Source organism: Ruditapes philippinarum, unplaced genomic scaffold (assembly GCF_026571515.1).
Source record: "Ruditapes philippinarum isolate M1 unplaced genomic scaffold, ASM2657151v2 ctg2247_1_1_1_1, whole genome shotgun sequence".
In the NCBI taxonomy this organism is placed as follows: Eukaryota; Metazoa; Mollusca; class Bivalvia; order Venerida; family Veneridae; genus Ruditapes; species Ruditapes philippinarum.
In genome coordinates, this window is record NW_026862853.1 from 95053 (window position 1) to 122490 (window position 27438).

At 31.4% G+C, this 27438-nt stretch overlaps 1 protein-coding gene across 2 annotated transcripts; it reads right to left on the bottom strand.

Annotated features, from left to right (window-relative positions):
• Positions 1 to 3689, bottom strand: LOC132720393 (uncharacterized). Of its 2 annotated transcripts, none has more exons than XM_060704521.1 (2): positions 3626 to 3689; positions 1 to 1023 (listed from the first exon to the last, which is right to left on the bottom strand). In XM_060704521.1, the coding sequence occupies exon 2, from the start codon at positions 978 to 980 to the stop codon at positions 132 to 134; it is 849 nt and encodes a 282-aa protein (XP_060560504.1). In that variant the 5' UTR covers positions 981 to 1023; positions 3626 to 3689; the 3' UTR covers positions 1 to 131. The 2 variants fall into 2 exon arrangements, with proteins under 2 accessions (XP_060560504.1, XP_060560505.1); XM_060704522.1 differs by lacking the exon at positions 3626 to 3689 and adding an exon at positions 3537 to 3611.
• Positions 3690 to 27438: the final 23749 nt, after the last annotated feature.

Consider the following 27438-nt stretch of genomic DNA (forward strand, 5'->3'; position numbering starts at 1 on the left):
GCATGTTAGATGTTTATTACCAAACGAGAGTGGAGCCGAATGTGAAATTATTTGATATAAAGGGAGAGAAATGTTAACAACGTAGACTTCGATACAAAATATTTGTTCATTCAATTAATCAATAATATTATTCATATTTTTACAAGTTTTGTCAAGGTTGTTGATACAAGCGGTACTGTCATATCTTTAGCCCTCTTATTCCCATCTTTCCGTAAATCATCAATCCGTTTCAGCACTTTACTGTTTATTATTGGTGTCAGCGCCAATAGGTCCAGCCTCTTTTCCGGAGACCGTTTACTGTTGTTAAGCAAGGTCTTTCCAAACGCCTGAATTAAGAATGACGGAAGTTTATCTCCAGCTTTTAAATCTGGATTTGCCAACCTTTGAGGTAAATCGGACATCAGCACCAACCTATCAGCATCTTGAGGTATTTTCATCGCTTTTACAATAACCATTTCACCCTTTGTTTTGGTAAACTTCTTATCATCAAGTAAATTGATATCATCAGCTTGAACGAGGAAGATCTTTGGCTTCATTGCCAGTGCTTCGACTCTTTTCACTTCATCATAAAACTCTTGCATAGGGCAAAGTCCATCGTAGAGATGAATCCTCTCGTCTTTATTAGAAGAGCTTTCAATGTTGCTACATGACATGTAAGTAAGAAATACAAAGAAGTAATAGTCATATTCTTTATTTTCTTTTTTTCCTAACTGTTGTATGTAATATTTAACTTGAAGTTTTGTTTGGCTATTTTTCAGTATTACGTCTGAAGTTTCTGGATAAAGCTCTTTAAAAACATCCTGTAAAAAGCGTGCATCAACGTCAGCTCTAACTCCTCCTTCAATTGTAAGCATACTTTTCTTGAGATAATTATCATCTCCATGTTTCAGTGGGAACGACTGTGAGAAGATTGTAATTAGAATTCCCCTTTTCAGGGGGTACTCGTTTCCAATGTAATCATCATAGTTACAAGCTGCCATTTTCCAGTTTTGATAAACGTGTAATCTTTCGGATTGCAAAATTCTGAAATAGTAACAAAAAAGACATTAACATATTCGTGTTCAAAGTACAGATTATCATTGTTGTTTTTTGTATAAAATAGATGTTGAAGCCTGTGTGGCTTTTCCATGGTAGTTATAAACTCGACAGTACCGTCCATGAACAGGCTCAATGAAACCGAGCCTTTTTCATTTTCAATTTTGCCGTGTTGGGCTTTCTTTGGGGATTATTTTCTCTATTTTTCGTAAATAATACGATACATAAATATGTTTTACAATCAGATAAAAAAAGATTATAAAAATAGGTTTGTTAAATCTTTTCTTTATTGTTGCACGCATAAAAAAACAAGAGTTGCCTCTACATTTCTAAGATTATATACAGTTAATTTAGATCCTTCTTCACTTCTGGATAGTCTTAAATGTCTTTCAAATATTTTTACCAAGCAAAATAAAATCCTTTCTAAAAAAATAATAATATTTCAATTGACCAAGTTGCAGTACGACAAGTCGTAATAACGCGCATAATAAGTATGTCAGCTGATTTCAGTCGTAAATTTCACTTAAAGGAACATATTTGAGTCGCGTCAAGACAAAACCAACATCTGTCTGCATTTGAGCAGTCTGAACAGGATCCATGCTGTTCGCTATCAGTTCCCCTACTTGATATAGGGTTGGTTAGTGAACAGTATGGATCCTGATCAGACTGCGTTGATGTGCAGGCTGGTCTGGATCCATGCTTGTCGCAAACCCATTATGTTGGTTTTGTCGTGACACGGCTCATTTAACATACTTATATAATACACTTATTTCACGGTAATGGCACATTTCTTGTGACATGTGTTACAATTGGTTAACTTTTACATATTTTAATCATACACCTCAACAACATAGTTTTTTGCAATTTTGTTTTTAAATCTATAGATTTTTACGTAAAACAGAACAAAATTTTACTAATTTCATCAAAAAGCAACATAGTCCATTATATTTGTGCATACGTCTGAAACAATCATCATTTTCTAAATGTTCGAGTTTGTTGAAAAAATTCATTTTGAGTTACAAAGTAAAGATAGTTATTAATATTTTAGAATTGAGTAATAAAACAGTAATTTCAACTGAAACGTTAAAACACTGGAGTGTCACACCATTAATCGTGATTTAATTATGGCATGTGACTGTTAATCAAATGACGCATATGAATTACGCAGCTGGCATTAAACTGATTTGATAATATGTTTTGTTCTCATTTGTCATACAGCAAGTAAAATACTCATTTTACACCTTTTTTGACAATTCTTTGTACGTAAACTTTCATGTTTGTTAAAAAGGATAAAGTACTGTGAACTAAGATAAGCACATTATATCTCAGAAAAAAATTTAGAAAGGGCATAAATGCTATTTTAGATGATTGTTCCTGAAGATGTGAAATAATTTGCCGTGAAAGTAGCAAAATGTAAAGAAAGTAGTATTTTGAATGCCATACAAAATATTAATTCATTGTAACTGTACCTATAGCCAAAACACAGCAGTTGAAGAGGATGATTCAGGACGTAATTGGCTAATGAGTAAATTGTTGGATACTACAAAAGAACACCAAAATTTAAAAGCTTTTAAGAAATAAAAATAAAAGCATTTCTGAGGAATAATGGTCTTCAACTAGACATTGTCTTCACAAACAAATAGCCTACTTTTTGTATGAACAAAATCTGTTATGATTGTAGTCTGTGTATCAAATATGTTGTTTTGTTGATCAGATCATGATCTTTCTAGGCTCTAGCATAGTTTTTTTATTACCGAGAGAAATTCAATTTCATTGGCAATCCTATTTCAGAAGTTTTCATGCTTACCGGTTTTTTCAAAGTTTGATCAAAGTTATCGCAAATTATACACCCTCACAGTACTTTTAGCGCTTTGATTCAATTTTAGTTTTGACCTAAATTTTATTAAGGCTGCCCATGTATAATTTTAAGAAAAATATCATCAAGACGGACTCTTTGATCAATAATATATAAAAATATGTGGTTTTCAGGGTAGATATATTTATTTAATAATAGACATAACAGTATGTCGAATGACTTGTTAACGTTTAATTATTTTTACAGACAAAAAGTTCGTTGAAAACTTAAAAGTTAGGAATTAACACTAGGTTCTGGACTTACTTTCGATTTCAAAACCTATTTTCTTAAATGCAAATATGCCGATTTCTATTAGCTGAATAATCAATTGAATGATAAATGAGACCTGTTTAAATCATAATATGCACTTGGTTTCGGTTTAAGGCTTTGTAGAACTCAAATTTGATTGAATGTAACGATTTTTTTAACGTAAATGTCTCGATTCTAAATATTTTCCAATATTACTAAATTTTAGTAATATCGGAAAATGACGGTTTTAGAAAAGAGACACGTTACGTTGTAACAAGATTATAGCCAGACCCTTGTAACATTCAATTATTATTTGAGTTCTACAAATCTCTTAAATGGTTATTTTACCTCGAAACCAAGTGCCTATGGTTTAAATGCAAATTAAATTAATTCGAACCTGAAACTGGTAATTCACAATGTCATAAAAATATGTCAAAACGGTAAAAAAAATCTGCAATATTTATAAGAAGAGTTTTGTAAACTTACTTCAACTATTCCTACTTTCGGTTTAGTCAATGACAGCTGTTTTCGATTCGAGCTGTAATAGCGGGCATTTTCGATTAGACTATGCTGGCTTACAATGTGGGTGGTTTTGTTGCTTCAATGATCATTTCAATTATATCCATATGCAGTATGAATAACAGTATGAATAACAGAAAAACTATAAAGCACTATTCAAGAGTTTCGAATTGTATGTTTATAGGCCCATTTGACCTCAGTGGAGTAATATAAATATGAATCAAATATGTAAATACATGTAGATAACAAAGTGATGACACTTTAAACAAAATACCAGTACAACAATTTAACCTAGACAGATCATTTAAGAGTCACGGTCATATTTAAATAATTTTTTTATCATGTCAATTTTGTCAAAAATGTTCTTTTGTCAAAGAATCAATCAAATCGGTAAATACATAACTGAAGTCTTGTGTCCATGTGTTAGATACAATACATAAAGAACTTCTGAACATAAGTCAATGTTAAAGTTTACAAACGGCTACAGAACGACACCGTGCCTGTTGCAAAAGCTCGATTTTTTTCGAATATAAAGGAATATGAAAAATTATTTTGTTAACTCCTTTTTAATTTTTTAAATAGATACAACGTACTGTAATTCAAACAAAATTAAACTCCATCATTTATCTACAATATTTTGTCATTTTGGTAATGCGTATGCCTCCTGGTATTTGGAGTTGAGTCGAATTCTGAAACAAGACTTCAGGCCACACAGAATAAGATGGGTAGATTTATACTTAATCTCAGTCCCCGTACTGATATAGGGAGGGCTCAGTTTGAGGAAGTTGGTTGGTTACCAGTGCATTTGAGGGTGTTCCTTATTCTTGGTCATGTACATAAGATACACAACAATAGTGCACCTAGTTATCTAAATGAGCAATTTCAACTTGCAAATGAGGTACACTCATACTCCACTCGATTTAGAGGTAGTAACAGTTATTCTATTCACAGAGTTAAGAGTTTTGGAAAGAAAACATTTGTATTATGTATTTATATTTATATATAATGGTTGTCAGGAATGTAACAGGTTACCAAGACATCTAAGGTCCATAACAGTCTTGATCATTTTAAGACATCTCTTAAGGAACATTTTATGCAATAAATCTCTGTCTAGTCCATTTAATCCAGTCATTTTATTCATTTTTTATGTTCTGTGAAAATTTTCAGTAGTTCCTTTTCATTGTCAGACATTTTTTTTGTCATAATTATAATTATAGTACATGAGTGATGCAATCTGTGATGCAACAATTTGGAATAAGAATATAAGCAACTTGTGATTGAATAATTCAAGTGCAATATTTGTTAATAGTAATTAATTTGCCTTTGTGGTGTCATATGATCAATTCTAAGGACCACAGTGGAAATAAGTCGGCTTTATGACTTCATTTTGTGTCATACTTGGTATTGAATATATGGCATCAACACTTGCACTTTCATGTTCACATGTATTTCTTGATGTTGGCATTGAAATAGTAGTTTTTTATGACATGTATTGTTTTACCAGAATAAATCTATCTATCTATAAAATCATGAACTTCAACAATATCACATTTTCATAACCTTCAAGTTTATGAATTAATATACAATGTATTATGTTTACTCTTAAACTTAGGAAGATCAAACATTGTTACAACTAAAACAAATATGCATGTAGTACGTACCAGGATAACAGCGACCGTCGAACTAGCTCTTTTATAGACCCCCGCTGAGTCCATGCGCTTCTCAATTGTGCCTGCTTATCCACTTTTGTAGGCAGACAAAAGTACAGTGGTACAGATAGGCTGACTATCACGTCCTTAGTCAAACAACGCTAAAACATTTATTGTTGCGGCCCTGTTGCCCCCATTTGCTCAAAAGTATGCAATTTTTCATGATGAAGATGAATTTTTGTGGGAGATACAGACGTGAATAGAGAGGACGGTAAAATGATTCTGATGTCATTCGGATAAGTAAAGAACTGAGTGCCTTATACCAAGAAGGAATAATGCAAGGAGCAGTTATCTGAAGCTGAAATTCTGAGGAAGCCAATTGAACGTTGAAATTAAGAGGCGAGATTGTTCAATCTTCAAATAATACACGAAACAACAGTAATGTCTAATAATAATAATAATAATAATAATAATAATAATAATAATAATAATAATAATAATAATAATAATAATAATTATAATAATAATAATTATAAAAGATCTTGTAATAATGATATAAGACATAAAATAAAACACAAAGAAACCAAACAAATTGTTGAAGATGCAAATATTACACTTAATGATTTGAGAAAGAACCAAAGTCTACGACGAAAAGTCAAGTCAAATTCATGCAATATTGGTGAAGACATATTTTCCCAGTATGATGCAATATACGTACCTGGTTTAGCTAAGGCTGGGATCAAATAGGAATTCAGCCTAAGATTTGAATATGTAACTGGTTCAGTTACATTTGACAAATTGAAAATTGAATTTATTTGTTGAGGGGAGATTAGAAATTATTTTGTAAGGCTGGAGTTGAATTGATAAAAAAAGCAATGCATCTTTGTTCTTTACGACTGTGTTGTTTTTTTAAGTTTGTATGCAACTATGTTACGATTGATTAAGGTATTCTTAAATTGGAAAATTCACATCAATGTGTTGAAACAGCAATTTTGTATAGTCATGTTAGTCATGGTAACGTGATAAGAGGATATATGACACAACACTGAAACGTACTGATCAGATACTGTAGAAGTTTGGTTCGGCTGCCAATTGTAAAGAAATAAATGAGCCACGTCACGACAAAACATATAGTGCGTATGCGACCAGCATGGATCCAGACCAGCCTGCGCTCCGCGCAGTCTGATCAGGATCCATGCTGTTCGCTTACAAACCCTATAATAAGTAGAGAAACTGAATTCGAACAGCATGGATCCTGATCAGACTGTGCGGATGCGCAGGCTGGTCTGGATCCATTCGGGTCGCAAACTTATTATATTGGTTTTGTCGTGACGTGGCTCAAATGTCTCCTCATATTACTGTTATCAAAGGCATTGCTAGATTATCACAACATATATCTGTGTATCATGTTGGATTAAAGACAAGGTTAAATTAGATCATCCTGGTGTTCAAGCTCTTGTCCGTATTCCTCAAATTGACTTGAGGATTCCTCAAATTGTCTTGAGGATAGATAAAAGGAACTAAACAGAAATTTGCAAATTAATGAAAATGTTGTGAATCTTTTTCGCCGAGAATTTTGTAAAAACAAAATCATTTGACTATGTAAACTCTTTTGATTCTTCAGTCATTGAACATTCTGTTTGTAAGTTTTCAATTAAATGTAACATTTGTAACGTCATCAAAAAAGATATAAAGTCTTTTTTTTGATAAAGTTTTTATTCATGAGAAAGTATGTCAATCCGGTCTATATAATTACGAAGGTTGCAGGAAAAAAAACTCGACGGTTGTAAAATAATATTATTCATTATGTTTATGACAATATTAATACTGATATGATGAGACATGAGACGCATATTAGATTCAGATAATAGGGATCTGATAGTATGTGTTCTTTAGAAATATAGTTTTTCTATTGATTATGTTGGTAAAGGTTTTCTTCTGTCAGCCTTTGTTCTTGGAGAACCCTGTATATCTGTCGATATTGTTCAATATTTTTTAACCTGGCTACCCGTGGAGCGAAAATACGACAAAATGATTACTTTGCCGTATTTCCGTCTGGTGCTCCACGGAGCAAAAGGCAAAAATACGACAAAATAGGCATAGTAGTGGCAGTGAGAGGGTTACAACTTGGCGAGAACAGCCCTAGCGCGACGCCTGCGCTTTGTTATGGCAACTGCTCTGCAAATGACTTGCTGAATACCACTGACGTCAGAATTTCTACACAAACATTCAGAAACCGTCTTCATAACGCTGGCGTGAGGTCCAGACAACCAGCAATCCGCGTTCCAATGACGCAAAACCACCTCCGGACACGTCTCCACTTGGTGAGCGTTCACGTCACCAGTAAAAATCCAGATTTTGTACCGACTCCAACGTTAGACGAGTCAGGGTATGGTTGCTTCCCAGTTGCTTACCATGACGCTTACCAGTTGCTTACCATGACTGTTTTGGCGGCGACTATTTAAAATGTATACATTTGTTGCTACAGGTGTGATCTAATATATGAAAAATAAGAATATTGTCCACAAATGTATAGCGGATTAAACATAATATAAACACATAGCTATTCTCATTATTTAGAACTACAACTGTCTTGATTCCTAAGTTAAATACAATATTTTGCTGTCTTAAAACCGTGGTTCAAATGCCTTTAAAAAACTATTTATTAGAAAATTAAGCACTAATTTATGATTTATGAATTGTTTTATGTTGAAATTCCTGCAAAATATGCTTTTTCATGAGACGCCCACGTGTATCAGATATTAATAGCATTCTCACAAATCCTATCATTATAGATGGAGAATTCATTTCGAAGTTTAGCTCTTCTGGAATTAATATAAGACAGAACGTGTGGTTATCACGGCAATGCTAAAAATCGTGTGATTGTTTAACGCTGTCGAGTGGTTATATAACCAACCCTGAAACATCTTTTTTTCTTTCGGTTTATATACAATATTCATGTATTTCAAACAATGGACATTCTACCGTATATAAATCTCATCAAAAATGTTTAATTATTTATATAAAGCTTGTTGCCTTTTGATGTTCTTAGTTTAGAAAATGGGCATACATGCATCTTCAATATCAAAGCTTTGAGACTGATGGTCCTTGTCTTACAGTTGCGCTCTACCGTGATAAACAAGTTCAAAGTTTTATGCTGATTCCTTTAAAAAAAAAAAAAAAAAAAAAAAATAATAATAAAAATAATAATAATAATAAATGATAATGATAATGATAATAATAATAATAATAATGATATTTTTATTTAACGAAGATAACACATAAAGTAATACCATCGTGGAAAACAAATTACATATCTTAACTTTAAATGTTACCATCTAAACAATTTACAGAAACACAAACACAAAACATCAGAAAACAATATCAACTATTCCATATAACTTTTTTTTCTTCCTACAAACGCTTTTTTAAGATATTAAATATCATTTATTCAATTTTTGTTTACAAATATCTTAACAAATATACATGCATGAAACATTTGCAACATTGAAGTTTTTGCACGACACCAACAAAGGCAACGGCTCCGATTCTCCAGACCAGACGAGCTAAAAACATTAATTAACATTAAATAAACTTTATTTGCATTAATAAAGAATTGCTTGTATTGTTACACAATGTTAAAGTGCATTGGTCTACAACCAATGAGCATTTTTATCTAGCCAATGTTTACGAAGAAGATGTTCACATTGTAACAATATGATTGTTGGTTTACAATTTGTAAACAGCATGTAGCGATCCATTTCGGATCAAACGATAATAAGTGTTCATTGTCAGATTTTTCATTTTTGCCTATAGAAATTATGGATAACAAAATGGACAGGTTATGTAAAGAATCTTTTTGGGTCCATAAATTAAATACTATGATTCCAAATGGACTAAATAATAAAGTACTGTTTGATTTATAATGTGTTACATGAATATTGATATGTTTGTCTATTATCTTATTTTATTAACACTGTATAATAGACATCTGTATCACTATTGATCCATTTTAATTCATGTACCAGCTTTATTTATAACAAAAATATTTGTTTCTGCATGTTATCATATTTTTGCCGCTAAACGCCATAACGTTTTTTGCGCGAAAAACGCGTGTTCCGTTATGACGTTGCTTCCGGTAATTTCATTTTGTTTTGATATAGCCGAAACGTATGCAATATATTTGAATGTATGTATTTTGTGACAATGTGCATTTTGTACACGTCTTATAGGAATAAACTATCTATCTATCTATAGATATATGACATATCGAATGATGTACCTGTATCTCACAACACTTGCCAACAACATCACCCACACATAATTATTTAATATTATCAACGTCATTATATATTGTATAACCGACCTTCCAAAATGGATCAATTGACATTAAATCATGGGTAACAGTGTTTTCGTGTTTTCAGTCTCCTTGATGAAATGATGTTCGGCTCATTATGTAAAACTGTTTTTGTATTTTCATTATAAATGAACTGGCACGCAAATCAAGAATGACACTAGACGTAAGCTGTAAGCTAGCTGGCGAAAATGGCTACGAATATGATAATTTTATTTACGAACGAAAATATAATGTTCTGGTCAGAAAATAAATGAATTGTTATTAAAGATAATCAAATTAACTTAATGGATTTTTGATTACCGATTTTCGCTCCACTTTTTGTGGGTTTTTTTCATACCCGTTTTTACTCTTAATTCTCTTCATTTATGTATATAGATTCATAAACCCATCGTTCCCCTTTTTTTCAATAAATAAAATGTATAATGAAGCAAAGAAAAACAATACATGTTATTTTTTATTTAAATATTTAATTATTCTTGGAATAAATGTTTACTAATAAGGTTCATTTGAAAGAGCAGTTACGGTAAAAAAAAGCTATATTAGCATAACTACACAACAGCATTTGCTAGCTAAACAATGATCGCGATCACACATCTTCTCTATAAGTTCACATATAAAAGCGAAGGTGTCAGGTAGGTTGCTTACACTGTGCATAAAAGCCTGAGAATCTGGTTACCTTATTATGTTACAATATCCTAATTAAAACCGTATGTGTGATGTATATCCAATACCTAAAATGACACTGTCTTTTTTAACCGTGAGCTGGTGTCAAAATTTGTGATAATAATATACCAATACTTGGGCTGCATCGCAATTAGTCGTTCATCATTAACTCTGTGATGTCTGGTCATTGCGTGTTTGTGTAATGATTGAGTAACATATATGTCACTGGATTTTAGAAAAGGCTTTGGAATTAATTTCTTATGAATATTAACGAATTGCGATCTATGGTAATTTTCTTTAATATTTTTTTCATTAATTTACATAATTCATTATGGCTACATAGTGAGGCATATTACTATTATAAAGACAACATTTACGATTAATTATTTTGATACCGAACTCTCTCTATTTAAATGAAATAATTCTGTTGGTCTGTTGTTATGTTTTGAAACTTTGTAACAGTTTCATTAAGTAATATAGGACAACACAGAAATATAAATACATAATTTTATCATTATCATTAAATTACACCAATCATGAACTTGCTTAATCAATTAATTACGTTTTTAAGAAATCTTTCTTATTTATTTTTTATCAGTCTTCTTTTTTTAAACTTTAAATTAGATACAATAGTTTACTCGAAGAATTCATCTACAGTATTTCTTCCTTTAAAAAATTAAATTTTTATTACGTAACTTAAATATTTTTGTTTGGTTTTACGTCGCAACAGTAAAGTAAAGGTCATTTAGCTTTATTGGTGGAGGAAGACCTTAAGTGCCCCTCCGTCCATTATTTCACTTACGAACGGGCACCTACGCAAAACCACCGACGATCGGTAAGCTAGCTGGATAGATTCCCCACATGAAAGAATATTATGAGTTAAAACTGCACGGGGTGCAACACACAAACTGCTTTTGTCCAGATGCATCCATACTCTTTTTAACTTTAATTAACCAGGGACTTCTCTTCTTGGTCGGAAAGGTTTTTTAATGGCATGATTATATACAATACATACAAAGTGTAGACTCGTATAATTTAGGATTATAAGAGATTTTAGAGCAAAATATTTCAACTTGCCGCTTAAAACATTACAGAAATTACTAAATAACTTAAGTTTCAATTCGAAATAATTACGCCGGGTCCATGAAATGAATTAAAATCTAAGAACAAATGCAACCTTGTACTATCTTTTGGACTACCTGTTCTATAAATTCATCATACTCGTCTATTTGTCCGAATATTAGCATCAGTTGATTATTAATATAACGAGATTAGCATTGTGCAATTGTTTCAACGTAATAAAATGCTTTTATATTAACCGTTGGCATAGTTGTATAGTGATTGTCTGAAAAAAAAGAATTTGCATTTCATTCAACTAAAACCAGAACGAACAATCACACTAATGCCTTGATATCAGCTACGGTGTATCACATAAATTTATAGTTCTAGAGAAATTTCTAATGCAAAAATGCAAAATATTCTTGTTTGTCTAAAGGACTCAGAAGCCACAATGGCATTTGTAATCAATTAAACAAGGACTACAAATAACAAGTACAAAATGAGAGGCATTATCGGTTAATGTTCTTTAGAGATCATTTGATAAAAAAATAATGAAGGCGACCTAATTTGTTATACGTTAATCTACACATGACAATCTCTAATATATACACACATTATATTTAAAGCTACATGTCTGCAAATGAGCAAAAAGAAAAGAAATAGAAAGAAAAAGACTTTGAGAATAATGTACTAAGATTTCAAGAAAAATAAAAATAGTCATAAATGAAAGTAATGATTTGCATGTAATATGCAACGGAGTGACTCATATTGTAATATTTTTCACCATATTTCAACTGCGTGACTACTGTAACGACGCAGTAAGGGCTATTTTACATATTGTGACTTTATTTGGTAATTTACCTTGACTGAAAGCGCCCTTTGCAATATGTAAATGTAAATTACTTTCTTTCTTCACTTAACAAAGTATTACTTATTAATACAGTTTTAAAATTTTAATGAAAAATAGCATGAATCTGGAAGGCATGCTGCTTTAAAGCAAACTATCAAATGTGATAAATAATCGGCTTATACATATAATCAAAATAATTATCCAGTTAATGAAATCGGGAATTATCAGAAAAGCTAGTACTATCTAGAGAAATGAGCAATTAAATACGAAGAATGCTCGAACACTTTTGAATTGAATATTGGAATTGTAGAGATTTACATGCCTTAAACCAGTAGGAAATATTGTTTATGTACATAGATATAATTGGCATCACAAAAGAAATGAAATGAAAAAAGGAAAAGGTTCGTTTGCAGTTTAGATTATTTTCATGTGTATTAATATGCACTATGTTAAAAATGGTAAGAAATGTCTGTGAATAACCACTGTCTCTATACAACGCCCTGACCCCCGGACAACTTTAACTCTTTTGGAAAATAAAACTGCAACACAAAAACAACAACATAGGAGACATAGGTCAAGAAACGCGTTGGGGATATGCTGTTGACCATTTCCTGATTAGTGTAACAAAAAACTGGACAAAAAAACAATAATTGCTTTCTATTTTAGTATATTTATTAACTCGCAAAATACCTTTGGGATTTTTTTTACAAATATTAAATTATTTGCAAGAACTTTGGTAATGTTTAATCTGTTTTTTTTTTCTTTCATTTTATCAATATGTTTATCAATTATCAATTACTGAAAGATCATTAATTTGTATTATTCCCTAACAATTCATCATTATACTTTAAACATTATTTTTACAAAGCTGACTAATCGTAATGAATAACAAATGCAGGATATCAAACACACAGACAAAAGGAAAATCGGTAAATTAAGGTGGGCACGGAATAATGAGCAGTCGTGTACTTCGAAGATTTCCTTTTACACTTCCGAGCTTTTCTTTTCAAAGAGAAGATGTCGGATGTGTTTCATAAGAACCTTAAGGATTTCTTGAAGACTGTCTTTTAAAACATTCATTCTGACAACATATGTGGATTTATGTTCAGTAAATTAAAAAAAAAAATAACTTAATATCTTAAAAAGATCAGGTTGTAAACTAATGCAACTTACTGTTTCCGGAACATAACTTGTCGAGATGTTGTTACAAAGGATTTGATCTGTTTTTTGTTTAACTTGCCAATACTATAAGGATGTGTCCTGGTTTTGTTTAACTTGCCGAATGTTACAAAGGATTTATCCTGTTTTTGTTAATCTTGCCAATATTATACAAAAGATTTGACACGTTGTTTGTTTAACTTGCCAAGATTGAAAGGATTTGTTCTGTTTTTGTTGAACTTGCCAAAATGTTACAAATAATTTGTCTTGTTTTTGTTTAACTTGCCAATATTTGACAAAGGATTTTATCTGGTTTTGTTTATATTGCCAAGATTTTGCAAAGGACTTTACCTCATTTTGTTTATATTGCCGGAATTTCTCAAGAATTCGTCCTGTTTTTTTAACTTCCCAAGATTAAAATAGTTTGTTTTGGTTTTGTTTAACAGGCCAAGATTGTGTCATGTTTGTGTTTTTACCTTTTTACAATGTTTTTGTGAAATGTTGACAATATAAACATAATCTGGACAACTCCGTTAAATCTTTGCAAGTTAAACGAAAACAGATAAAATCATTATGTAAAATCTTGGCAAATTAAACAAAAACAAAACAAATTCTTTGTAACATCTGGGCAAGTTGAACAAAACCAGGATTAATTCTTTGTTACATCTTGGCAAGTCAAAAAAAAACAAAAAAAAAACAAAAAAAAAAAAAAAAAAAAAAAACAACAAAAAAAAAACAGGACAAATCCTTTGTAAAATATTGGCAAGATAAACAAAAACATGACAAATTTTTGTAACATATTGGCAGATTTAGGTGTTACTCAACCAAAAGAAAGGTTAAAAGAGTTTTTTTTATGTTGAGTTTTTATTATTATTTTATTCACAGAACTGAAAATAAGAACATTTTCCTTTACAGTACAGAAATAAATCATGGATGAATTTTGAATTTGTTTAAAATAATGCAGAAAAATACAACCATTAAACAAAATACATTCATTTTGTGTGAATATTGACTAGAGTCAGTGTTTGTCTCCTTCTCAGCCAAATAAAAAATGTCTATGGTTCATTATTTATTGAATCCAGACGTTTATGTTGTAATAATTACTGTCATGAATGTGTTAATGCTATATAATCTAGGATAGTCCTTTAATGAATGATTTAATGTCATATTTTTCTTCTGACTTTATGGTCGTTAAGTTATATCGAGTCGGTCGTTAAAATTCTGAAATTTGAATCCGATTTGAAGCTTATGTCATGATCTAAAAAGACGTCATCGATTTTATATCAATTTACATGTTGCTTTCACTACATTTGCTAAAACAAATACTTTTCTGCAATTACAGCCTCCCTTGCAAATTGCTGACATTACACAAGACAACCAGGAAACTCGTCTTTATTGTCTCTGATTTGAAAAGGCAGTTCAGTAATGACAATGGTAACAAAAGAAATCATCAAATTCTTTTTCCTACTTGAATTGCTTGTGGCACATTCACAGCAGACGACGATTAAAATCGGCGTTTTATTAATGACAGAAGCCACTGAACCTTTCGATTTAAGACGAACAGGACCTGCGTTGGAAATTGGTTTCGAAGATGCCAAATCTAAATATGGTATTACGTTTGAAGTGCTGTATCATAATTATACAGGATTTTGCCCGAAAGAGACAGTCATAGGACATCTTTCGGAACTTTATTACGAAGACAACGTGAAAGCGGTCATAGGACCGGCTTGTTCCGGTACGATCATTGCTGCCGGACGCTTGGCACAATATCTTAAGTTGCCCATGGTTACTGGATTAGGAGATCTTGTTGTTAGAGACCCGATGGACGATGATATGTACGAAAGTCTTACTATACTGTCGTACAATTTACGGAAACTTTCAAGTGAGTACCTTATATTTTTGAATTTTTTACTTTTATTTTTTTACTCTTTTTTTGGGGTATTGTCACATGATTACGAAGCTAATCATTCTTGGTGTCTGAAAAGCGTTATTTAGACATGGAAGTGTCATTTTCTCTCTCCACACGTAAATTTATATCAATACTATTGATGTTTAAAGGCCCATTATACCATAGAAAAACATTTTATTTTATTTTTTATATCTGAAAGAAAATTTAATTAGTTTTGATGCCCTGTTACTCATCGGACAATTACCTAAACCATCTTTTGCTTCTGTTGTCTATTGGCAATTTACACAGAAACTATCCTTCAAACTTTTGCCTTTTTTTCTAAAACAGGAAAACAAATTGTGTCTTAGGTGTAAAGTGCCTTTGAAAATACTGTATGATCAAAACAATGAAACATTACATTTACACATGGTATTTTTTTCTTTTATATTTAATAAAATACGCTTATGTTACACCAAAACGACTTCCATTGCCACAACAAAGTTCAGAAAATGTTCAAGTATATATCTGAATTAGTAATAATGTTTTAGCTTATTGAATGTTTAGATTCAAAATGAAATAGTTTCCATTTATCACAATTATTATTCTTTTTATCTTTATATGAAGAAAGTTAATTAAATATAAAACACTTAATAATTTCATGAAAATCCAAAAGCAGCCTTTAAAGAATTTGATCGTTTAAATTTAATAAAATACTGCATATATTCTTAAATAATATTAGACATATATTCATTTAAGTCACGTATCATATTTGCGGGCAGAAGGAGTTACCCTATTATATTGTAGGCGCTTTGTTATATTTCCGTGCCTGCTTTTGGTGCAAATAGAAATATCTAAAGAAATAATTGGGTTATATTTGACATCACAAAGTTGCCATACATGTGTCTGTTTGACTAGTACAACACCTGTTAAAATTGTCAGGTGGTTACTAGTAACATACTTCAACCAATGATTCCAAACCATAAATTGTAAAAGCCACCTTGAACTAGAAATTATATAATAATACATGTGGAAACCGTTCGTTTTCTGCCTTTCATTATTAGGTAAATAAGAATTGTATTTTACTAAAATTACACTTAAGAAATAATCGTTTGTCGGAAAACGATATTTTGACGCTTTGATATTATGCCGATAGAGATAACATAAACTTTACTTTGAAATATCAAATTACTTACATAAAATACATTAATGGATACTGAGAAATACAATAGCTGAACTAAGATTGTCTTCGCACCATTTAATCAAATATAACTACTGCCAAACATAGACATATTGTAATATCGGGAAGGAAATGTACCTTTTGTAACCGGAACGATATAGAAGATGAATACCATTTGGGTTTACTCTGAATAATGAAAATTATATTTGCCACGCTAGTACTATATGCATTTTAGTACTCGTATGTTTAAATCTATTTAACTTTTAAATAAATTTAATACAAATACTTTGAATACATAAGAAATATTTTGTATTAAATCATTTAGTATCAGAAAGGAAAATATAATAGTAAAATATTGATAATAATAAATGTTAATTTTTACGCTCGCTGTATTAAATGTATAATGTATTTATGTGTAATGACAAGGAACTGTTATGTTCAAGTCATGCTGTATAATAAAATCTGTCCTTTTTCTGTCTACATTAGCAAATATCATCCAGCTTATATCGGTGAAAATCATCTGAGTCGCGCCATGACAAAACAAACGTAATGCGTTTGCGACCAGCATGAATCCAGACCAGCCTGCGCATTCGCGCAGTCTGATCAGGATTCATGCTTTCCGCTTACAAACCCTATAACAAGTAAAGAAACTGATAGCGAACAGTATGGATCCTGATCAGAATGCGCGGATGCGATTGCTGGTCTGGATCCATGCTGGTCGCAAACTCATTATGTTGGTTTTGTCGTGACGCGGCTAAAATGTTAATTCGTACGCTCGCTGTATGCTGTATACATGTTTAATTACGAGGAACTGTTTTGTTCAAGTCATACTGTATGATAAAATCTATCATTTTTTCTGTGAACATTAGCAAATATCATAGTATGCAGCTTACTTCGGTGAAAATCATCTTTGTAGGACACATACAATGATTGTCTTCAAGTCCGCCAAACTTTATCTTTGCTACATGTAATTTAAGGAATTTTTGTTTGAAATACTTGTATGAAAGAAATATGTTGGTATATTTCCCTTTTTTATGTGAAAGGCACAAACACAATATCTTACATAGCTAAACAGTTTAAAACCTTTATAAAGTAACAGCATAACATTTTATTTCTGAACATTTTATTCTGTTAACATACATTTTTAGTGTGTTTTAAATAGTAGAGACATCCTATGTTAAATCTTTTCCAGAATTTACATAATGATATATTAAAACAACATAATTTTACAAATTAAAATTTTTATAAAACATTTTTCATTAGATATACCCCATATGAAACGAATTAATACTAGAACATAGATATAAAAGTATTAAAAAATAAATAAAATTCTAATGACGCACTAAACTAGAGTACTATAGACAGTTTTTCTGTTAATTATATATAATGGCTGAGAGGTTGTTTTTTTGAAAGGCAAATATATATATATATATATATATATATATATTATATATATATATATATATATATATATATATATAATATATATATATATATATATATATATAATATATATATATATATGTATATAAGACAACTTGGCTACCGATCACTATTTAAAAATTTTGGAGTAAACAAATCAAGCAATTATCTCAATTAGAGTACCCCTTCGTTAAGGCATATAAGAATTTCAGTTACCGCGTATCCCTGCGTGACTGTAAGAAGGACTATATGGGTTCGAATGACTGGCGTCTATGCATCTCCTACCTCCAGCGGGTGTGGTAGTTTAGAAGTTTGTAACACCTAAGGTAAGCCTATCATCCATTTCGGCGACTTATGACCTAAACTGTGTTTGTGCGCCGTTAAACCAACCAAACAAACACACAGGAACCAATAATTGTCTCCATAGTATATGCCGATAGCACATTTATTATTCTCTTGTACCTTTATTTTTTAAAAAAAAAGTCTCAAAGTTTCATACGACTATCTGGTTAATACAAATAAAATATGTATCGTATCAAATTTATTAATGAATTGACTTTTACGTTCAAGTCTTTTGATCTTTTTGCGTAAAATAATAATGAATTGCTGTGTAAATAATGTGAAAATGAGCTGAATTGTTGTGTGAACATAAAAAGGAACGGTTTATTTGCTGCGGAAATATAAACTATAACAATATTTTTCATAGCTCTGAAGCAGAACAAAACGTTCAGTATTAAAGGGAAATTGGAATGTAAATTTTATTTTATTTCATTTATACACATGTTTAATGATGGTAATAAATCCTGTTATAGACATTATAACTGCTTCGTGAAAGCTTTTAACACTGCCATGAAAATAAAAACAATAATATATATAAAAAAGACATCCACTTGATGTTTTGAACAATATTGAAGAACTTGTATTGTTAAAAATTTATATTTTGTCTCTGCACAAGTAGTCAAAAGATAAAGTAATAAATGAACAATGCGATTATTGTTCTTGCAAGTGTCGACTTGTAGTTTTAAATTTGAGGTACATCGTAAGCAATGAATAAGTTGACATATGCATGTTAACTTTAACTTCTAAAAAAAAGAAAAGAATAAAATTAAAACAATATAAAATTATAAGATTACTTGTAATAAATCGGATGAATATCATTTATAAGTTTTTACTTTACGCGTTTATGTTACGCTTTTATATTTTAATATGCAACCAAGAGCAATAACGTGTTGTTGATATCAGTTGTTGCGGATAAATATCATGTTTTCAAATATTTCAAGAAAAAATAATACCACATTTTTTAATCGTATAAATTGTGTCATGCTGTTATATTTTAGTGAGCAACCATTTTACACGTTAACGCTATGCTGTAACTATTAAGTGTGCAACCATGAGCAAATACATATTGATGATATCAATTTATTTATCAATGACAAGCTATCTGGTAACTTGCTTGAATCAGACGACACTTAAAATAGGGGTATTGCTCATGTCCGATTTAAACCAGTCTAACGATCTTAAACGAACGAGACCAGCATTAGATATGGGATTTCAAGATGCTAAATCGCAATATGGAATAAACTTTGATATTATTTATCACAACTATACGGAATTGTGTTCAAATTCTCAGGTAGTTGGTCACATGGCAGAGTTGTTCTATTTAGACGAAGTGAAAGCGTTTATAGGACCTGCTTGTGCAGGGTCAATCATGTCAGCTGGACGCTTGGCACAATATTTAAAAGTGCCATTCGTTACAGGACAAGGATACATTCTTGTTCGTGAAAGAAATAACGGAAGTATGTTTGATACTCTCACAAAGCTATCATTTGATATAGGAAAGTTGTCAAGTAAGTGAAAAAAGATTGCACCGTACCTAGCGCTTTTAAGTGGCATTTTCTTCTGAACGTATTTTTGTCTCTTAGATAAAGTAGAATTATTAACAAACAACAACAACAACAACAACTTTTAATAGCAAATATCGACAAAAACTTGCCATTGGCTAATGAACAGAAAAAATACTTCAAATATTGATCATATAAACCAACATATAAATCAATTTTACATGAAACAATATTTATCAACAAATATACATCTATATATTCATAGTGATCAGAAAAAGTGTACATTTATAAGACATCGTTTCTAACAGTATATGCTTCTTTAAGATATTTACACATATTCAATACAGTTTTCTTTTTATTTTAACCCATCATACGGTTGAACAAATAAAGATTTGGCAAAGAAATATGTGGCATGTATTTGGTACGAATATTTGAATATTTTGACAGGTCATTAGAAAGTGGTACTCTGACTCAATGACATTTCAATTGCAATATCTACAAATTCTATTTATTCTATCAGTTCCTAATAAAGTAAACCTAGATTTAATATGAAATTAGGTAAAGCATATGAACGGGTTGAAATAATCGTCCATTTTTTTATTTTACCCTTTTCGTTTGAAAGGTGGCATTCGGTATTTCATGCACCACTTCCGTTTTCACTCGGAACACCTCGAGGATTATTATTAAGTTTCGCAGACCCGGCTTTTGACTTTCCCGTATAAATTAGTCATAATTTTGTTTTAATATTGGACAAAAGAACACTTATAACAAAAGCAACATGCTGATCGGTCAATTGTGACATGGACTACAGTCAATGTCTTGCTTTTAATGGACATACGTTTGTCATTCATTAACGTTTGTGATTCAGTCTATTTGTTGCCATAGCAACCAGAATTTTCAACATAGGAAGTAAAGAGAAAGACGTGCATTATCTCCATACTACCATCTATCCATATATCAAGTTTCATAAAAATATTTTCAGTACTTTTTGCGTTATCACGGGATCCAGGTTATGTGTAAAATTTGCCATTTTTTTTTTACTATTTGTTGCCATAGCAACCAGAATTTTCAACAAAGGAAGAAAAGAAAAAAACGTGCATAATCTCCATACTGCCATCTATCCATATATCAAGTTTCACTAATATATTTTCAGTACTTTTTATGTTATCGCGGGATCCAGTTTTGTGGACGGACGGACTGACGGACGGACAGACGGACTGACGGACAGACAGACAAACCTAAAGTCCCCTCCGGTAAACCGGTAGGGGACTAAAAACAAACGTCTCAACAATGTGCTTCCTCCGAGTCGTTGGTCTTTGAAAAAGGGAAAACGTCGCAAATATCACCCAAGATGATAGTTATTCTATGCAGTAGCTATATTTACGTAGGTTATCTAATTATGAGTTCATGAAACTTATCATTATTAACTTACTTTACATTTTCGTGTTTTTGAAAGGGCTAATGTTGTAAGTAATGAAGACAATTTGCAAGTTTGTGACACTATAATTGCCATTGCTTTATATGTTTGTTGGAACAAATAGTACGGGCGTTCAACCCACGACCTTATGATCTGACACGCCTACAGAACAGAACAGATATTGTGTTAAAATTCGGTAAAATCAACTCACATGTATATGTACATATATTTTACTATATGAGATACAAACATATCATAAGTAAAATTAGATAATAAATAATACATGTAGTTCAAAAACGAATATTATCATTTCGAAGCGACATAGGTTTCTTAAATTTACTAGTACAGTGAAGGTATTAACATATGATAGATTTTAAAGTACTTATAAACATATTGGTAGGGTGACAATCAGGACCTAGAAAATGATGAACCTGGACAGTCATTGCAACAATGAATGTTATATACCAAAATGTTCATTAATGTCTGTAGTATATGAAACCACCGGCATAAATTGGCAAAAATGATGGCGATCAAAGAAATCCAAGATGGCCGCCAAGATGGCCGCCATCATGGAAAAATTTCAAGAAATATTCTTTAAGCTATACTTTTATTGCCAATTTTGAATTTTAACAAATGGTATCAGCCCTTTAACATTATTTTAAGGGAGCTTGCATAATTTAAAACTTATTTTGCTAGTTTTCTGAATCAAGGCAGCGTCAATTTTAAGGATAAAGTTAAAAATAATAGAAGATACAGTTCAACAAATGTATAAATTGACACCAATTTTATTTTTTATTTTAATTAAAAGAGATGCTTTACTTTGATATTTTTACATTCTTTTTGAATGAATCTTTATCTTATTTCAAAACCTTTAAAAAACATTATAAAAGTTCAAACATGTACATGCATATAAGAGTGTAGAAAAAAGCAGTAACATTATTTGTTAACTAAGTTCTTTCACGTGTATGTTGTACATAAACAATGATACATTTGTTTATATAAATGTAAAAATTCAGCAAAACCAAAACAAAAATCAGTGGTTCAATTTGATAAAAGTTAAAGGGTTTTCAATTTGTTTTCTACAGTAACTTTCAATACGTTTTTGACACAGTGATTTATTTGTAATTTAAATTAATTGTCAAACCATAGTCAATGTAACACTTAGTGTATTTTTTTTTTCAATTTCACTATGGACAACCATCATCTTGATTATCATTTGTCTCAACATTTGCCAACATGGCAAATAGATATGCCCTTGTAAAACCCCTTTGCAAGAACAGGCTATTATGGTACACGGCTGTCCATTGCCCAAACAAACACAATCATCACTGCAAAGATTAGAACAAGTATATACATGGTCACTCAAAAGTTCGGGTACGACTGAAGGTTGTGTCATAACCTGTGGATTGTACATTCCTAACTATATCCAAAGTTAATGAAGTGGAGGAATTATTGTTTTCACAGATGAACGCCATACGAATAACTGAAGTATACATCTCAGTAAATGAAGAACAAATCTGTCATTTGTTGGATATGACCCCCTTTTTGCAAAGAACCTGGGATGATCAAAGAACATTGGGGGAGGTGCAATGATGTCTATACAAGAGACCAACAAACTTAAATACAGCAGTGTTAGCATGAATTGGTAGTACCAGATCCCCTTTCCCTAGGCCAGTAAGATTTTTAAGACTATTAACAGCCTTACACATTACCTGAAAAGCCTTCCTCTTTCCTATGCTAGGGAATGATGAACAGGTATCACAACCACAGAAAGTATGATATTTCACTGCTGTGAAGGCAGAACATTGAAATTTTTACTGTATGTACTGGAATATATCTTGTCAGGTCTGTGCATACCTTTTTTACCAGTGAAAGTAAATACTTTTTATATTAAGCTCCGAGAAATGATTTATAAGAAGTACAAATAAATCAGTATCAGGACTAAAAAACAACAGCTTGCTGTACACCTAATGAGGAAGCAAAAGCAACATGCAGGATTATCCTGCTATCAGCTTCTTCATGATTTGAATCTCATAATGGAACATACGTTATACATGAATGAGTGATTTTTAAAACTGTTCATCTAATCCTCCTGCTGTATAATTAGTGGTTCTCTCATCAGGACAAGAAACGCATGCCAGTTTTCAGCAAGATATCTAGTAAAGAACTTTGTAGGTGCATTTTTGTCCCCTGCCTTTTCGAAGAAAAAAGGTGAATACAGAAATAGGCTCCGTCCGTCTGTCCGTCCGTCACATTTTCGTGTCCGGTCCATAACTTTGTCATTTATCAAAGAAATTTGAAATAGCTTGGCACAAATGATTTTAATAATAAGACGATGTGTCATGCGCAACAACCAGACCTGTACCTCCAGGGTCAAGGTCGACATTGTTTATTTGAAGGTATATGTCGTGTCTGGTCCAAAACTTTCTTATCTTTGAAAGGATTTTGTAAATACTTGCCACAATTGTTCACAATAATGTGACGATGTGTTATGCACAAAAACCAGTCACCTACCTCCAAGGTCAAGGTCACACTGAGATTTCACAAATTAACAGAGTCAGTTATATGGTATATTTTGTGTCCCACTTCTTCATAGATCAAGGGATTTAAAAATACTTGGCACTAATAGTCACAATGATAAGATGATATGTCATGCGTAACACATGTGTCAGGCGCAAAACATGGGTCCCTACCTCCCAGGTCAAACGTAGAGGTCAAAAATAAACAAAGTCTGTTATAAGCTATATTTTGTGTCCGATCTATAACTTCTCCATAGTTCAAGGGATTTTGAAAATACTTGGCACAAATAGTTACAATAATAAGGACGATATGTCATGCACAACACCTGCATCCCTCCCGCCAATGTCGAAGTCACACTTAAAAGTCAAAACTTAACATGATAGATTTTTAAATCCTGTGTTTCATTTTATTGCTTTAATAAATTTATTGTTGCATTTGCAGATCTGGTATTGATCATAATTTTGGCCTGAAAGTCCTGAGATCCATACCTCAATTTTTTGAAACAGCAAAATTTTGTGCTTCATATGAAACTTCCCTGAGGCGGGGAACGTTGGTAACTCTGTTACAAAGTCTTTTTACTTTTTGTACTGGATATTTGGCTGAATAACAACTGGCTGGAAAGCGGAAATATTTTCACCTGAATTTATGCGTACATGTATTTGGTCTTAAGGCTATCTAAAATATACCTCAGTTATGTGCTGTGCACTTTGACTAATTCATCATTGTTAAATGTAATTAGATTTTCAAGTTTTTCAAAAGAAATCAGATTTCTGTGTTGACATCATCTGTGAACAAACGGGCATTCCGTAAGGATAGAACCCATGTCAAAATTAAAAAGGCACTTTCTTAAATGAATTTATTGCGGCAAGTCTTAAATAAATCTCTTCACCATCAATAGGGACAGGGTTCAATCTAAACCTGCCTTTGGACTTTACTAACCTCCTTTAAAGGACTTAAAATTTTGGCATAGGATCAAAGAATCTCTTTATGGGAGGTTTACAATTATCTACAACAAACCACACTGTGGTTGTGGAGCTCAAAATGCGTTAAAATAAAAAAAAGTATAATTGTCAATCCTAGCACATATACTTGACATATGTATCTATAACACTTCAGCTGTTTTGAACATAATTCATATTTAAACATCTATAATAATAATAGACATTGAAATATGATTTTCTTTTTCAAACAGCTTTAATTACGTTTTATTGATACATTTGACAAGAATATGCGCTTGGATTGACAACTATACAATTTGTTTCAATTTTAACGCATTTTGAGCTCAACACCCAAAGTTTCTGTGCAACAAAACTGTCTAACACAAAAACTAACAATATTTTGTTGGCCTGTTTTTAGACAATTTAGTAGGTTCCTTTCAACATCTAATAGAATTTCAACACCATTTGCAATGTTTAAAAGTTGAGAAGGTGGATAAAGATAAAGAAAATGGATCGATAAAGGTGTCACTCAACATCTTTTGACTGTGTATGGAAAGGTGTATCTGTGTGATGTTTGTTTGAGCAAGAATTATTGTCAGACGTGTAAGCCACGGCATACTTAGCAATTAATGGCCTTGCAAGAAACCAGTGAGAGAGAGAGCACTACTACTTATATTTAACTATGGGTTAGACCTATAATGCCTTCAGAGGTTTCCAGTGCTTCATTATCCGTGACTTCAAGGGGATAGTCAAACTATACAGAATAAAAACACCCAGTACTTAGTTTAGCAACAAACTTGTCTTCTTAACTCAACTGTAAATCTGTAATTCTCTAACAGCAAGTAGGCCTGAATCTTGAATATATTGTTCTAACGGAAGAACACAATAAGGGCAAATGTATTAATGTTGCATACTGATTTGATTGACATTACCATGCATTGAAGATGCCAAATAATGTTAAATTGGTAAGGAAACCCTTGACTAGTAATCTAAGACAGTGATTAAACTACTCCTGACATAAACAATTTATTCAGAACATGATAAAAAATATTATTTCCCAAATTTGCTAATAATAATTACTTGGTTACCCATAATTGTCAACATATAAAAGACTTTATCATACGTTTAGTGTACGGGATTAGCCTATGCTCCATTTTATTGGGGTGCACGGGTACACATGCAGTAAAACGGCTAAAATATAGAAAAGAGGTCAAGATAGAAAATAGATGATAAACTTAGCATTTCTTTTCATAAATTATGCATTCTAAAATGATCCAAAAGAATTCATATCTTTGAAAATTAAATACACTTTTCTTTATTTAACTGAAAAAAAAAATTGCCATGAAAATACCAACATGCGTTTTTCTTATATTCTTTCATGATCCACGAAAGGAAAAACAACGTTAAAAGTCGATTATAACAATGAATATCAAAGGTAAGCCTCAATTCATATCCAAAAATCTTCAATTGGTAGGAAAACATGAAATTCCTGCAGAAAATTTATTGTTAACCCACTGCTTAAAGCAAGCTTACTTGCGAAAACTTCTTTTTTATCAACAAATTTTTATAAGAAAATACAAATCATGCATGTAAATTTGTTTTAAATGATATGTTTAACTTTGTACAGTCACTACAGTGACTTGAATATGTAATAAATATAAAAAATGTATCCGATTATATGCAAAATTTTTGCCATGTAAAGTTATGAGTGAAGATCAGTATCAAAAGCCGCCATCTTGGCGGCCATCTTGGATTTCTCTGAATGCCATCATTTATGCAAATTTATGCCGGTGGTTTCATAAACTTCAAACTTTAACGAACATTTTGATATATAACATTGCTTGTTGCAATGACTGTCCCACCTACCCTACTTTTTATCAGACTTTTCAGGTCAGAGTCACTCTACCATATAGTGTTATTAAAAACATTAAAAAACTGGCAGTTTTTTTTTAAGAGATAACCACATAATTTGACCCGTAATAGGGAATGCAGCTTCCCATATATAGGTTGATTATTGTTTAATTATAAGGTTCATTATCCTCATCTTTTCATGTCCATCTTGAACTGAATTGACCATATACAAATGTACATGTATTTCAAAAGATTGACTGTTATAATGCTGATTGACCAACACTTGAATGTGGAAAATAATAAGGATATAACTAATTCTGACTTAGATTTAAAAAAGACTATCTCACCAATTTTTTTTTTATAAACTGAACGTGACAATATTGAATATTGAAAATGGAAAATATACAAACATACATACACATGAAAGAATATGCAGTAATTGTTCTTCAGAACAAATTGAAAACGAGTTTCACTTTTTGTTTACATTTTCACAATATGCTTACCTTCGCAAAAAATATCTAAGACGTTACTATAATACATGGCCTACATTGTAGAAATTTATTAATTTATTGCTGTCTGAATCCAAAAGATAAGAGATCTTTCTAAATATTGATATTCTGCAAATTTAATTAGGAAGTAGTCTCGTAAAAATGAGACAAGTTTTATTATGAATTCATGTTTTACATCGTAAATTTTGAGCGCCTTGAAAAATCCATGTCTTCTGCCTATAGATATGTTGTACGTATGTGATATTAACATATATTGTATGTTGAATGCAATAAAATTATTTGACTTGAGTTAAGTAAAATTTAAAGGAATTTAGCAATATGTAAATTGATTTTTACTTTCACTTGTTAAATCATTTTATACCTTTGGATGGGTATAATATAGTATTTATTAAGTATTTCATAGATTTCAATACATTTCTGTGATAAAAATATTTTACTCAAGTATGGGCGTAGTATGTCTTGAATGGAGAAAGGGTTAATC

Excerpts from the sequence above, each read along its gene's own strand:
- LOC132720393 (XM_060704521.1), bottom strand. The coding sequence starts at position 980 with ATGGCAGCTTGTAACTATGATGATTACATTGGAAACGAGTACCCCCTG.